This window comes from Oryctolagus cuniculus, chromosome 1 (genome assembly GCF_964237555.1).
Source record: "Oryctolagus cuniculus chromosome 1, mOryCun1.1, whole genome shotgun sequence".
NCBI classification, from domain to species: domain Eukaryota; kingdom Metazoa; phylum Chordata; class Mammalia; order Lagomorpha; family Leporidae; genus Oryctolagus; species Oryctolagus cuniculus.
In genome coordinates, this window is record NC_091432.1 from 96,650,011 (window position 1) to 96,664,681 (window position 14,671).

The 14,671-nt window shown below is 40.0% G+C and overlaps 1 protein-coding gene across 1 annotated transcript; it reads right to left on the reverse strand.

Moving 5' to 3' along the window:
- Positions 1–411: 411 nt before the first annotated feature.
- LOC103350677 (caspase-12) lies at positions 412–14,143 on the reverse strand. Its single transcript, XM_070060823.1, is given in 9 exon segments — positions 412–609; positions 2,408–2,517; positions 3,664–3,867; positions 3,870–4,068; positions 5,921–5,936; positions 5,938–6,092; positions 6,448–6,542; positions 9,979–10,203; positions 13,265–14,143. Coding segments are annotated over 9 exon segments (1,251 nt in total). The 5' UTR covers positions 13,395–14,143; the 3' UTR covers positions 412–492.
- Between the last annotated feature and the right edge of the window lie 528 nt (positions 14,144–14,671).

Genomic DNA, 14,671 nt, shown 5'->3' on the forward strand with positions numbered 1-14,671 from the left:
GAATACTGAGCAAGAGACAAGGAGAACGAATGGGACTAGGTAGCACATTTAGATAGATTCAAGCAGCATGAAAGGACTGCACTCCCAGAGTACTGGAGTTCACAGTGTTCATAAACTCTGCTTCTTTCTTGCTGCATCAAGCTTCACAGGTGACAGTTCAGTGATCAGGACCAGTGTTGATGTCTAAGGATGGGCGGGCCACAGAGGAAGATACCCTGGTCTAAAGATACACTTTTGCTCTTTCAGATAGTTTCAAGGAATTGCACTTGTTTAGAGAGTAGCTGTCAATTTGCTGTTAAACAGTCTTGGGTCTCATTTACATTTCTTTGGTAGAACATTTGTGGGACCAGAATGAGTGTCAACCAGTGTGACAGTTTAAGTGTGATAAAGTTCACAATCTTTTTTTAAAGATTTTATTTATTTGAGAGGTAGAATACATATGGTTAAGATGGAGAGCCAGAGAGAAAGGTCTTTCATCCGCTGGTTCACTCCCTAAATGGCTGCAGTGGCCGGAGGTGGGCTGAACCGAAGACAGGAGCCAGGAGCTTCTTCCATGTCTCCCATGTAGGTGCAGGGGCCCAAATGCTTGGGCCATCTTCTACTGCTTTCCTAGGCCATAGCAGAGAGAAGAGAGCTGGGATTAGAACTAGTGCCCATATTGGATGCTGGCACCACAGGCAGAGAATTACCCTGTGCCCCAGCACCAGCCCCAAGTTCCCACTCTGGAAGCAGCATCATCATGATGTGGCTTTTTCATCTCTTGCATCTCTAAGCAGCATATTTTTGCATCAGCATGGCTTTCCACTTATCTTTTCATTGGCTTTCTAACATGTTACTAATTTATAATCCACATTTATCAAGTTATATGAATTATGCTTATGTGTTAAGTTCCTTCTTATTCTTCTGATATACAAAACTTATCCTATGAGTTTTCACTATATCACAAATGCTAAACTCTCTACCACATTATTATGCATGTTTAATACTTCTTATGCATTCCATCATGCTCACTTTCTTATCTTCAGTAGCAGAATTGGATATTCTCAACAGTAGTGCAAGAACCCATTACAGAATGTCATTTGTGGATCCATCCAATATGATTAGTTTTATTATCACAGAACGTATTTTTTTATTCCTGACATTTTTCATGACAAAAAAAGAAAATGCACATTTTAAAAGTAAGTAAAATACATTTTTCATGGTCCAGGTGAGAATTACTATTACCTTGGCCTGAACTAATAGTACAGGATTTGGAGAAATGAATGAAACAGATAGAAAACTAGGTATCTAACAATAAAGGGGGTGTTACCAGGCTAAAGAGATCAAGGATAACTTCAGGTTTCTGGTTCTTCACAAATATGACTCACTATTAAATTGTGAGAAGAATTGAAAAGAACTAGAGTGATATGATAGATGTGGGTTCAATGTAATTATTTTCCTAGGGAGATATCTAGTTTAGCCTTTAGTTAAATATTGGTGTGAAACTTAGGAAACAAATTTAATGAGTATATACAGAGTCAAGAATGTATCATCATGTGTGCAGGATCATAAAAATGTTCATGGAAAATGCATATTATGAAAACAGATATGATTGGATTTTAGAAAATTCACATAAAAATAAACTTATTTATTTTACGTTTTTAAAGAAATATATTTATTAATTGGGGAGAGGAGAGAAAGAGATCCTATCCACTGACTCAGCCACTAAGTGCCAAAAATGGTTTAGTCTAGGGTAGGCTAATGCTGGAAACTTGAGCCAGAATCTCAAACTAAGTGTCCCACATGAATAGCATGGAGCCAACTAACTAATTCATCTTTTGCATCATCCTAGGCTGCACCTAAGTAAGTAACTATAATCAGGATCAGAGCCAGGGCTTGAACCCAGGCACTCTGGTATAGGATGTAGGTGTATTAAACAATGTGTAAATGACTAGACTAAATTCCCACCCCAATAGTCATCTTTGAATCTAATTTTTCCACATACATTTTGATGCACTCTAACAGATAGCTATTAATTACCATGAAAATTGAACAATTTGATCTAGGAAGAGACTTGTTGAAGGGCTGAAAGAAATTAATAAATCTATCTATCTATGAATATAAATACATACATTGCTACTGTGTACTATATGCAGGTAATTTTTTAGCCTTTTATTATATTAACTTAATTAAGTTGCAAGACAGTAATCCAAAATTTGTTGAACAAAGCTATGAGAATATGACTTTATTGAGAAAATCCACAGTATTTCTATGTGATATTTCAGAATTTCTTCTTTACATGAACTTGAGGGATTGGGATAGGAAATAGCATTAAGTTGATTTAAGAGTTGTAGAATTCTTTAAGAAAATTCGCAATGATTTTAACAAAGTTTTCTGAGGCATAGCATTGTAAAGAAAACACCTTTACCTTTTGAAACATTTCTTCCAAATGGTAACACCAAGAATACTCTTTGAAGCAGAATGTAAGTTGGGAAATGAAGAGACACCCATGTGTGCCAGTTCTCCAAGAAATATTATCTGCAAATGAAATATATAAAAATATTGAAGAATGTGGCCTTTTTGTAAATGTGAGAAACTCCTCAAGCCACAGCTTTGAAACAATGTCTGACTTTGTGTCTCTTTGGAGGGGAGAGAGACACCAAAGCTGGGTCAAAATGAAACCTCAGGTTTCTTTAAAAGGCTCAGAGAAAGCCTTCATGGATACTCATCGTAAAACCTGGTGATTTTCTTAGGAAGCAATCCATGGTAATGACCTGTAGTATTGAAAATAGTGGAAAAAACAAAACACAAATCCTTCCAGTACTAGTTACCTAAAAGAGAAAAAGAACTGAGCTCTTGACATTCCTTGACTCTGGGCAATATCTTCATCCACTATACCTGTTTCATACTATAATTTTTGTATTTATTGTTATCCTGTACACATATTTTGAATGAATATCACTTTCTTGTTTCAATGTGATCCAATCTGTTCTATCACTGAAAACAAAAATATTAATCCTTTTATTACAATTTCAACCTTGCAGCTACCTTTCTAGATTTTCTTTCTTCTTACACTCATGTTTAAAAATTTATCTAGGTTTACTATCTCCATTTCCTCCTAATCTGCTCAATTATGTCTGACCTCTCCCTCCTATTTATGACTGTTCCCAGATTTTCCAAAATACTCTCACCAAGTAACCCATGTCCGCCAAGTAATAAAATGTAATGGTCATTTATCAGGCCTCACTTCACCTGGCATCTCATTCACATCAGACATTGTGTTCAGCTCGAGCATGTTTTTTGCTAGTAATTCTGTAAAACATACTCCCATTTTTCTTTCTAATACTTTGACCCTACTTAGTGAGTCAAATATGCCACCAGATTTGTCTTTGCATCTCAGGTTTTGAACTCCAAAGTTCCTCCAGCGTGTTTTAGAACCTATTCTCATGCTGTTCCCTGTTCTTGGATGACTGTATCTACATCTAGGATATTAAATATCATGCTTAAGAGGAGCAGCTCTCCAAATTCTCTTAATAGTTATTTCCTTTGAAACACTGAATGGTGAAACCCTCTACATTTCATTTTGAAACATGTCAAAGGCATCCATAGCATTCTTTTAGGATTCCTGTTTAACTGGACAGTCCAGTTCTAAATTAGGTCATTTCTCATTGTTTTGGCCAACTTATTGTTTCATTAACAATGGTATAAACTGCATACAGTTTTTCTCTGGACCAGGTTTAAGAATAGTACTACCACGTTGCTTCCTTCTTCCATACCTAGAAATGTGAACGCTGGATGCCTGCTGAATGGAAAACCATTCAGGACCTCTCCCTGGGGTCCCAGCTGAAGCCTCACCACCTTGGCAGGCTCTCATGATGAGGACCCTTAGTTGTTTCTGAGACTGTTGGAGTTACAGTTATTGAAAATATTGAAGTTGTTGTCATCACAAAGAATGTCTGGCTCTAGATCTCTGTGCTCCGTCCCACAGATTCCGTTCTCATTGCCATGGGACATGAACACCAGGAATGTGCTGTCTGAGGAATGGTGTTCTCCCCAGGCAGCAAACTCCATTAGTTCTGTTTTCTTCTCCTAAAGAGACTCCAGAGTCATGTTCAGAGAACTTTGCATATATAGATTGTACTCACATAATAGATTGAGTTCACAATTATGCACTAAGGAATTGGGAGATTTAGACTGAATAGAATTATGAGAGAAACACTGTTCTGACATAAAACCAGACAATTTAGGTGTACCAAGTACTAAAATTAGTAGGGCTTATATAGAATCTAAGCCAGTGGTTTTTAATGCATTTCGGAAGATGCTGGGAGATGGATTATAATAAGATCCAAGTGAGATACTGAGGTCATTTCACCAATAAGATCATTTTCTTTAATCTGTGTTACAATGGAATTCCTTTAACTGCTCAGTTAAAAAGATCAGGAGACTTTTCTATGGACAAAATTTCACAGCACCCGGGTCAGCATTTGCAGCTTAGTGGGTTAAACCATCACTTGTGATGCCAGCCTCCCATATAAGAAGCTAGTTCAGTGGGAGCTGCTGCTGTGGTTCAGTGGGCTAAAGCCCTGGCCTGCAGGGCTGGCATCCCATATGGGTATCGGTTTGAGTCCTGGGTGCTCCACTTCTGATTCTAGCTTTCTGCTATGTCCTGGGAAAGCAGTAGAAGATGACCCAAGGACCCTGTACCAGCATGGGGGACCCGGAAGAAGCTCCTGGCTTTGGATCAGCTCAGCTGCTGTTGTGGTCATTTGGGGAGTGAACCAGAGGATGGAAGACCTTCCTCTCTCTCTGACTCTACTTCTCTCTGTAACTCTTTCAAATAAATAAAATAAATCTTTAAATAAAATAAACCTCTCTCTCTCTCTCTCTCTCTCTCTCTCTATATATATATATATATATATATCTCCCCCTCTCTCCTTTTCTCCCTCCCTCCCCTCCCTGCCTCCCTCTCCCTCTTTTTCCCTCCTCCCTCCCTCCTGCCTCTTTTTCTTCTACTTATGTGTGTGTGGGGGTTTGTGTGTGTTTGTATGTGTGCGTGTATTTTTCCCTCTGTCTCTGTCTTACAAATAATTTAGTTAACCAAAGAATTAATTACAACAAGTTTCTTTACCATGGAGCAGCAGAAATTTAGGTTTAAACTGGTCTTTTTTATTTTTTAAAGATTTTTAAAATTTTATTTGAAAATCATAGTTACACAGAGAGAGAAGGAGAGGCAGAGAGATAGAGAGGTTGTCCATCCTCTGGTTCACTCCCCAGTTGGCAACAACAGCCAGAGCTGCACAATCTGAAGCCAGGAGCCAGGAGCTTCTTCCGGGTTTTCCCATGTGGGTGCAGGGGCCCAAGGACTTGGGTCCTCTTCCACTGCTTTCCCAGGCCATAGCAGAGAGTTGGAGCAGAAGTGGAGCAGCCAGGACTAGAACCGATGCCCATATGGGATGCTGGTACTACCGGCAGCGGCTTTACCCACTATGCCATAGCACCAGACCCTAAACTGGTCACCCTGGGTATTTTGGGCAGAATCACTTTTACTTGTGACTGTGTGTATTTTATTTTGCTATACAACTATCTTTACATTTAGAAACTAGATTTGGACATTACAAAGCCTTTGCAAATTCATTCTGTACTATCTTCCAATTTCAGAAACACAAGCTTTTGTCTCACTCAGACCATCAAATAAAAGGTGTCTCCCCAGTTCATAATTTCAGAAAGACCCAACAGTTTTAGTGAAATTCTGCTGTAGAGAACCTCTCTAAATCTTTGCTATGAGATCATGCATTAGAAAAAAAAATGAAATCCAGGACATCCTATTCTGCAGCAAGAGAATTCCTGTGAAATAATACATCTAGTTCTTACTGCAGTCAAGGAAGAGATTGAACACAGTTTAAAAGGGAAGAAAGCTTGCCCCCTCTATTGAGGGCAGTACCTGAGAAGTGAGATTCTTTCATAATCACAGAATATCCAAGGTCTTCAAGTAGATCTTTCATGTTCAAAAGGTCAGTCTCGGAACCATCTCGATTAGGAAGATATCTAAATTCTTTGTTGCAGATGATGAAGGCCAGGTGTGTTCGACCTTCCTTCTCCGTCGCTAGATAGATCTTCAATCAACAGGCACAGCATTATTTATCCAAGGCCTCCTCCCTTACATCACCAAAGTTACAAACAAAAGATGTCAATGTACTTACAAAAGGGAGCCCAAAATGATAACACATGTGCACTGGGTTTAAGTATCCACACTGCAAACTCAGCTTGGGTTAGACAAGGAGAGGAGCTAAGAGTATGTTCCAGGATAGCATAGAAGAAACTGAAAATCTAAGTCAAGGACCCCTCAGACAGGCAACATCATATGCCCCTGATCTAAATATGCTTTTGACAAGAAATAAATGTACAGTATATCCCCAGTGTCTCGTTTGAATAGACAATATTGTGTCTGCTTATTCCCAAGCATGTCACCTCATCTAACCTTTCTTTCTTCAGTTTATGGAAATGATTTCGAGGGCAAAGCTTCAGTGGAACATTGGGTTGGGCACCCATGGTTTTCTGCGTAGCTAAAAGAGAGAGAGAAAAGAAGAAATCATCAAGCAGTAATATCCACTGTACTGCAGTAATGCAGACCAGTTAACTGTGCTCTCATTCTTTAAGCATTTATACTGCAATTCCACTGAACAGTATAACAAAACAACACATTCAGTTCATTTTTAAAGTGACTAAACCAAAGATTTTGAACACCTCTCCCTTTTTAAAATTCTGCTTATTACAGATCCCACCACAAATTTCTGTGCTTTTGTTAGTGGCTGTGACATTAACTAATCTTCTACACTTTGGAGTCACATTAAAAAAACCCAAAATTTGGAAAGAAGCCCAGTATGCATCCAGGCTAGTCAAGTCTCTATTTGGAGACTTTAAATCCATTTACAATATCTCAACTTTATTATCAGTATTCTGACAATTCCACTGACAGGGATAATACAGTTCTCTAAGGCTGTATATCCTAAGACATGTGCTTTGTAAGCTTTAGCATGTATTTCTGACATTGGGACCGTGCAGAAACATCTAACTGCTTTCCTGATGTAACTCCTTAAATTCTTCCATTACTTCTATGTTTCTTTCCCTGTGCTTCCATTCTTATATGAAAATGTTCTCAAACAATTATTGTACTGTATCTTGATTACCTTATTTTCCAAAATCTTACATGATCCATGGAGATATTTCTCATCTTTATATTCCCAGTATCAAGAATAATATCTGGTAAGCTTGTAAGTTTATACTTGTTAATTAATGGACATTTTAAAGTCCGTGAGAATAGCTATGAGGTAACTCTGGTTCTGTGTTTTCCATTAGGGCAATACATTTTCAGTTCCTTGTATTTTTGCATAAGAATTGTTCCATCATTTTGAGCACTGAATACATCAATTCTACTTTCCCTCTGACTATGAAAAGAATGTGTCCTAGCTGAGAGCAGTACCTCTACTTACGTTATGAAGTTCGTCCTCTCTCACCTTAAGGATTTTACTCAGATGTTTATTCGGTCCCATGTTCAACATCATCAGATTTTCTCTTTCTCCTTAGTATGTTATTCCAATTGGCATGCCTTAATATTAATCATTTAAAGCAAGACTTGTCCTGGCTTTGTTTCCTCTCAGCTGTTGTCCTTATTCACCTCTGAATAAAATTTAATGAACTCATAGTTTATTTTCACTATTTCCTTTTTTTATGCCACTTAGTTTTTCCTTATATGCAATCTGACTTGCTATTCTCATCTCCTAAATGGAATACTTATCATCATGCTACCATTGACCATTTGTTGATTTCTGAGATTACACATGGTTGAACACATTGTTTTTCTTGACAACTGTTCTCTATGATTCTATGGTGCTAACTTTCCCAGCCATTTTCCCCTAAGACAGCTGTCTTCATTATTGTCTCTTCCTTTTCTGCCATCATTCTAAGAGTTGGCTTATTCTATATGGGCACCTATGCAAAACACTTTCTATTGGTGGCATCTTCCAGTTTATTCTTTTAAAATACCATATTCTGGTTGATGAACCCCAAAATTTATTCTCAACCCTGATTTCTCTGTGAACTGCTCAGTTGAACATTTGCTTTCCTATTCAACACCTGCTCTTGGAAATACCATCTAATTACATGCAAAGAATGACACTTAATATGTGTCTACTTCTGCAAATCTCTCTCTTCTTCATATAAGTTTCCACTGATGCAGTAAATGGCACATACACCCAGTTACCAATCCAAAAACTTCCACTCCTAATTGATTCTTTCCTCTTTCTTAATCTATATTCAGTTCATTAATAAAATTCTGTTGATCCTACCTCAAAACTAGATCACAAATTTAACCACATGCCATCATCTTTATGACTATACCCACCATCTACAAGTTACTATCTCACTTGAAATATGGAAACAACTCTTAATTAACCTTTGTAAATCCTATGCTTACCCTATCACTATTCTTCTTTTTAAACTTCTAAGATAGTAGTAAATAAAAGGAGAATTCATTATTTATAAAATTTCCTTTGTAAAATCATGTTATATCGTTGGAGTTGCAATTCTCTTGGATCTATTAATCTGTTATATTTTCAATAGTTGAAGTTAAATAAAGGGGAGAATTCAGAGTATCTTGAGAAGAAAGTAAACCCGAGGAAAAGAAAAAAAGAAGAGGAGAAAATATAAGTGGTTAAAATAAAGATAGAAGAGGAATAGACTATCAATGGGAAGGAATAGAATAGACTGTAAGAAAGAGGTATAGGGGCCAGTGCTGTGACATAGCAGGTAAAGCCACCACCTGCTCCACTTCTGATCTAGCTCTCTGCTATGACCTGGGAAAGCAGTGGAAGATTGCCCAAGTACTTGGGCCCCTGTGTTGGCATGGGAGACTCGTTAAGAAGCTCCTGGCTCCTGGTTTCAGATTGCCACAGCTTCAACCATTGCAGTCATTGGGAATGAACCAGTGGATGAAGACTACTCTCGCTCGCTCTCTGCCTCTGCTTATCTGTAATATGCCTTTCAAATAAATAAATAAATCTTTAAGAAAAAAAGAAAGAGGTATAAAGGGGAACTGAGAATGAAGTGGAAAAGGGAAAGTGAGAGACTAAAAGTTCTCTTCAGGCTTTAGCACTTCATTTATAACTTTTTTTTTTTTTTTTTTTTGACAGAACGGACAGTGAGAGAGACAGAGAGAAAGGTCTTCCTTTTGCTATTGGTTCACCCTCCAATGGCTACCGTGGCTGGTGCACTGCAGCCGGCGCACCATGCTGATCCGAAGGCAGGAGCCAGGTGCTTATCCTGGTCTCCCATGTGGGTGCAGGGCCCAAGCACTTGGGCCATCCTCCACTGCACTCCCCGGCCACAGCAGAGAGCTGGCCTGGAAGAGGGGCAACCGGGACTCCACCTTTCTGCTAATGCAAACACCAGGAGGCAGCAGATGGTGGTTCAAGTGCTTAAATCCCTACCACCCATGTAGATGACCTAGATTGAGTTCCAGGTGCATGGTTTTGGCCCTGGCTTTTGCAGGTATTTGCAGAATGAACCAACCAATGAAAGACAATCTCTCTCTCTCTCTTTCTCTCTCAGATGTAAGATAGCTCCCTCCCCCCATGTGTGTGTGCATGTGTGTGTGTCTGTATCACTTTGCCTTTCATAAAAAATACATAAAAATTTTTAAAGAATACTTATACTTGCTTTAGACATATGTTTTAGCAATGGATGTTAACAATAATAGATGACTGTGCCAAGCAGAGGGTGTACAATCATAATATTACGAATAAGCAACTTTTATGGAGTAAGATTATTATTAAAGAAAAAAAGATGCAGAGGTATAAATGTGATTGGGATATATCAGGGCATTTGTGTTATTAAGTAAAACAGATAACCATGTGGAGAGGGTTCTAGAGATAGGATAGTTTATTCTCCACTTGAAATGGAAGAAATAAAGAAACTGCACAAGGTCAGTAGAGGATTACTCACTTAAACTCAGCTGGGTCATAGCCTCGAAGATGTTTTTGCCTACCACTTGTGTTGCATTAGTGGTATCAACCTGGTTTTCAGTGTTGTTCACAGGGGAATTCGCTTCTTTCTCTGCTCTGTATAATTCATTTCCACTTACACATTCTTCATCCAAAATGGCACTAACTGGGTTCCAGGCAATCATTGTCCACATGTTAACTGCATCTTCTTCAGGTGGTCTCTTAGCTGTCAAAAACTATGGGATCTTAGATATAGACAAAAATTTAGGTATCAAATTCAAGGCCCTAATTTTACTTTGCAGAAGAATCACCTGGAAAACTTCTACACACCAATTCCCAGAAATTCTGATTTCATAGGTCAGTGTGGGACCCATAAGCTTTGATTTCTAACAGTCCTCAGGTGGTGCCAGAGCTGCACTTTCAGGAATTACACTTGAGTGACATCTACGGTGTTCAATTCTCTCCGCATTTTACAAAGGAAATGGAGATTCAGAAAAGTAAAGCAACTGTATTAAGGTACTTAATGTGATAGCTGACACAGTTTAGTCTTTGTATCATCTGTGAGCCCTTCACATCTTGTACATTTTATCAAGAACTAATTTAAAGAGACATTATATTCACTATCTGTAGCAGTAAAACACAACCATATCATAATGCATTTTTAAAAATTATTGTTTATTTTTATTATTTATTTGAGAGGCAGACACACAGAGGAGAGGAAGAGAAACTGATCCTATCATCTGGTCCATGTCCCAAACCCCTCCCCAAATGCCCTCAATGGTCAGAGTTGAGCCAAACTGAAGCCAGGAGTCAGAAACTCAATTCAGGTCTTCTATGTGGGTGGCAGGGACCCCCAAACACGAGCTGTCACCATCTGCCTCCCAGGACTGCATTAGTGGAAGCTGGAGCCTGGTCTCAAACCCAGGTACTCAGATATAAAATGTAGATGCTTCTGCTAATGTCCTTCTTTATTTTTTAAAGATTTTATTTATTTACTTGAAAGTCAGAGTTACACAGAGAGAGAAGCAAAGGCAGAGAGAGAGGTCTTCCATCCGCTGGTTCACTCCCCAACTGGCCGCAATGGCCGGAGCTGTGCCAATTTGAAACCAGGAGCCAGGAGCTTCCTCTGGGTCTCTCTTGCAGGTGCAGGGGCCCAAGAACTTGGTCCATCCTCCACTGCCTTCCCAGGCCACAGCAGAGAGTGGATCGGAGAGGAGGAGCTGGGACTCGAACCTGCCCATATGGAATGACGGCCCCACCCGCCACACCACAGCGCTGGCCCCTCTGCTAATGTCTTAAAAGCAAGGCCAACAGGTGCCTCCAGTAATAGGCTTTTGTTTCTGTTTTCAAGGCCTGTAAGATGGCTTTCTATGCAGTTTGAAAGCACAAACTGGATCTTATTGATTTGCTTTTATAGACAAAAGATCATACAGATAGAAGAAGGAAGGAGGAAATATAAGTTACTGTGTTCAAAAGTTACTCTGTATAAAATCTCAGCCTGACAAGAGAACACTTAGAAAATACATATGTATTTTCTGTATGAGCCAAAAGAAAAGTCTAAAATTTCAGGAAAAGTTTAAGGAATTAGGTTCAAATTTTAAAATATTTTCTTTTGTTTCAAGAAGCCGAAACATATTAAGAGACTTATTCTGTTAGCATATGCATTGCTATGCTCCAATCTCCCAGATTCTCTTTTATCCTTAGAACTACACAACAATGTCTACCGCTTTATGGTAAACAGAATTGACAAATCAGAAGATCAGGAGAGAAAAGAAGAGATTATTTATATGTGGTTTAGATAAATGGAGGAGTGAAGTATACTATTATGTGCTGGTCCACTCCTCAAATGCCTGGGCAAAAGCTAGGAGATATGAACTCAATCCTTGTCTCCTGTATGGGTTTAGAACCCAGACTGTACAAAACCTATGCACTTCTGCCTTTTTGATACCTCAGCCTCTATTATATTACTGGAAATGAGAACTATCACATGAAGGAGACTCAATTGTCTCATCCAAGGTCACCCCTGTTTTTTGTTTAAACTTCACAACGTATGGCAAGTATTTTATTTTGAAAGGTCATCACATAAGGACTATTTGATGTTTTGGATGGCTGCAGGGTATTTCAGGTGTTGATAGATAATAACTTTAAATATTTTCTCAAACTCATGCATCCACAAAACAACTAAACCAGTCATACACAAAAGCATATGATGAAAACCATATTTTTGGGAGCAGTGCTGTGACATAGTAGGTAAAGCCGCTGCCTTCAATGCTGGCATCCCATATAGACATTGGTAACTGTCTTAGCTATTCCACTTCTGATCCAGCTCCCTGCTAATGGCTTGGGAAAGCAATGGAAGATGTCTCAAGTGGAAGACCATGAAGAAGTTCTTGGCTACTGGCTTCAGCCTGGCCTAGCTCTGGCTGTTGAGGCCATTTGGAGAGTGATGGAAGATCCCCTCCCCCTTGCTTCCTCCCTCCCTCCCCCTCTCCCTGGCTCACCCTCTTTCCCTGTAACCCTGACTTTCAAAACAAATAAATGAATATTTTAAAAAAGTATTTTCTAGTACCACACACCCTACTCTCAGTTCAACATCCTAGATGCAATTTCCCTAGATAATTTCTGTTTCTGCTTTTTCATTGTAATCTTTGAAACTCTCAACAGTGCTTTTTTTTCTATTACCTGGTATATGAGTAGAAAACATATAATGTCATTAACTATCTCATAAGAAAATGAAATGTAGGTCACTTATACTGCCTCATTTCTATCCTGTTCCACCCAGTATTTGATGAAAACATAATTTTTAATTATTTTGTTAATTAACTTTTAAATGTTAAATAATATAAGTTTCATCAAAATTTTTTGGTAAAAAGTAGATTTATTCTGATACAGAATAAATTTGAAACCATGAAGTACACGTGTAGTTTTTTCATAATACTCATTTGCCATGAAGTTTCTGAAAACGCATGATATGCATTGATTTCAAAATAGTTTGCACCAAAATAAATTCATCTTTTAGTTCTGTTTTCCACAAAGTATTATTGTATATTTAACTCTCATTTTTTCACCCATGGTTGTGGCTCTGTAGCTTAATTCTCCTTGTATAAGTTGATAATAGTTGTCCTCATACAATTTTTCCATCATTTCTCACCTCAAATCATCCCAGGATTTTTCAAGTATTGTTGATATATATACATACACACACATATACAAATATATATGTAATGAAAAATTTACCAACATAAATGTTTCAGTTGTCCCATTCAGTGATACTTAAATATACTCACGACCCGGACGCGCGGTCTGGCAGGGTGGTCTGGGCTGGGGCAGGTTCCCCCTGACGCCAGTGTGCTGAGGACCTTGCGGGCTGGTACACCCAAGTCCTGCGGACCCGGGGGCCACTCCCTTGCTAGGCATCTGAGAGGGAACTTGGCTCCCGTTCAGGAAGCCCAGGGGAGGGACCTCGGCGGAGGGAGGGGCCTTAGGAGGGGCTCCGCGGGGGACCCCTCGGCGCCTCCGGGGAAAGCCCAGATCCGGCCTTCCTGCCCCGCAGTGATGAAGGCGCCTGCGCTGGGCGCCAGCACGGACAGGCCCTGCACCCCCTCCTTTGTTCTTTGTTGGGCTGTGGGCCCAGGCCTGGCCGCCTGCCCTTACCCTGCCGGTCCAGTTTTATCCCAGGAACCACCGCCCCACCCCGCACCCGCCCATTCCACTCTCCGCATAGAGGGCGTGTTTGGTGACCCCTCCCTGCCTAGACCCTGCCAGACACATCTCCCTTGGCTGCTCTAGACACACACCTGTCGCCACTGACACCAACCACAGGTGCAGCTCAGTCCAGGAGCACCTCTCCAGAGCTCGAGCTGCGTGGGCGGCTCCCCAGACCCCTTCCTCGCCACCCCCTACCTGCTCTTGCTGAAGCAGAGGCACCTTTCACAGAGGTAATCTGACCAGTTCCTAGGCCATCCCTGGGCGGGTATTGCCAGGACCCAGGGCCCACAGTGGCAGTGACCAAACCAGAGGCTGGCCTAGCACTGGCTGCTGACCCTGGAAGACACCTGGGCCAGGAGCCAAGCTGGGCACAGGTGAAGATCCCTGCAGGCCACTCCCGCGGCCCCTCTCCAGGAACCTCAGTTTGCCATGGGTCCGAGAGGTAGGGCAAAAATTGAAAAAAAAAAAACAAAAAACAAAAAAAAAAACCTCATGACAATTTGCAATGATAACCACCACTCATTTCCAGATATTTTTTTAATCTTGTAAAACTGAAACCATATACCCATTAAACATATAACTCCATGCCATACTTTGGACATGGTTTCAGTGAATTCTATGAAGATTCATGTGTTGGAAACTTGGTCCCCATTGTGGAAATGAAGTAATGGAATCTTTAATGAGGTGGGCCTAGCGTATCGTGATTATGTCATGGTAGTGCTGCCTTTGGAAGGAATTAATGTGGTCTCCTATGGTGAGTTAGTTCTCACAAGAGCAGGTGGTTAGAAACAGGCTACAATACCACATGTGCTTGGCCATAACTACATGCGGATAGTTCCCTTTCTGTTTCTCTGCCATTTTGTTATGCAGCCAGAGAAAACAAACTAGGATGCCATTGAACCATTCAGCCATCAGAATCATGAGCCATATAAACTATGCACTTTATACAGTACCCAGCCTCAGTTACTTTAACAATGATAAACAAC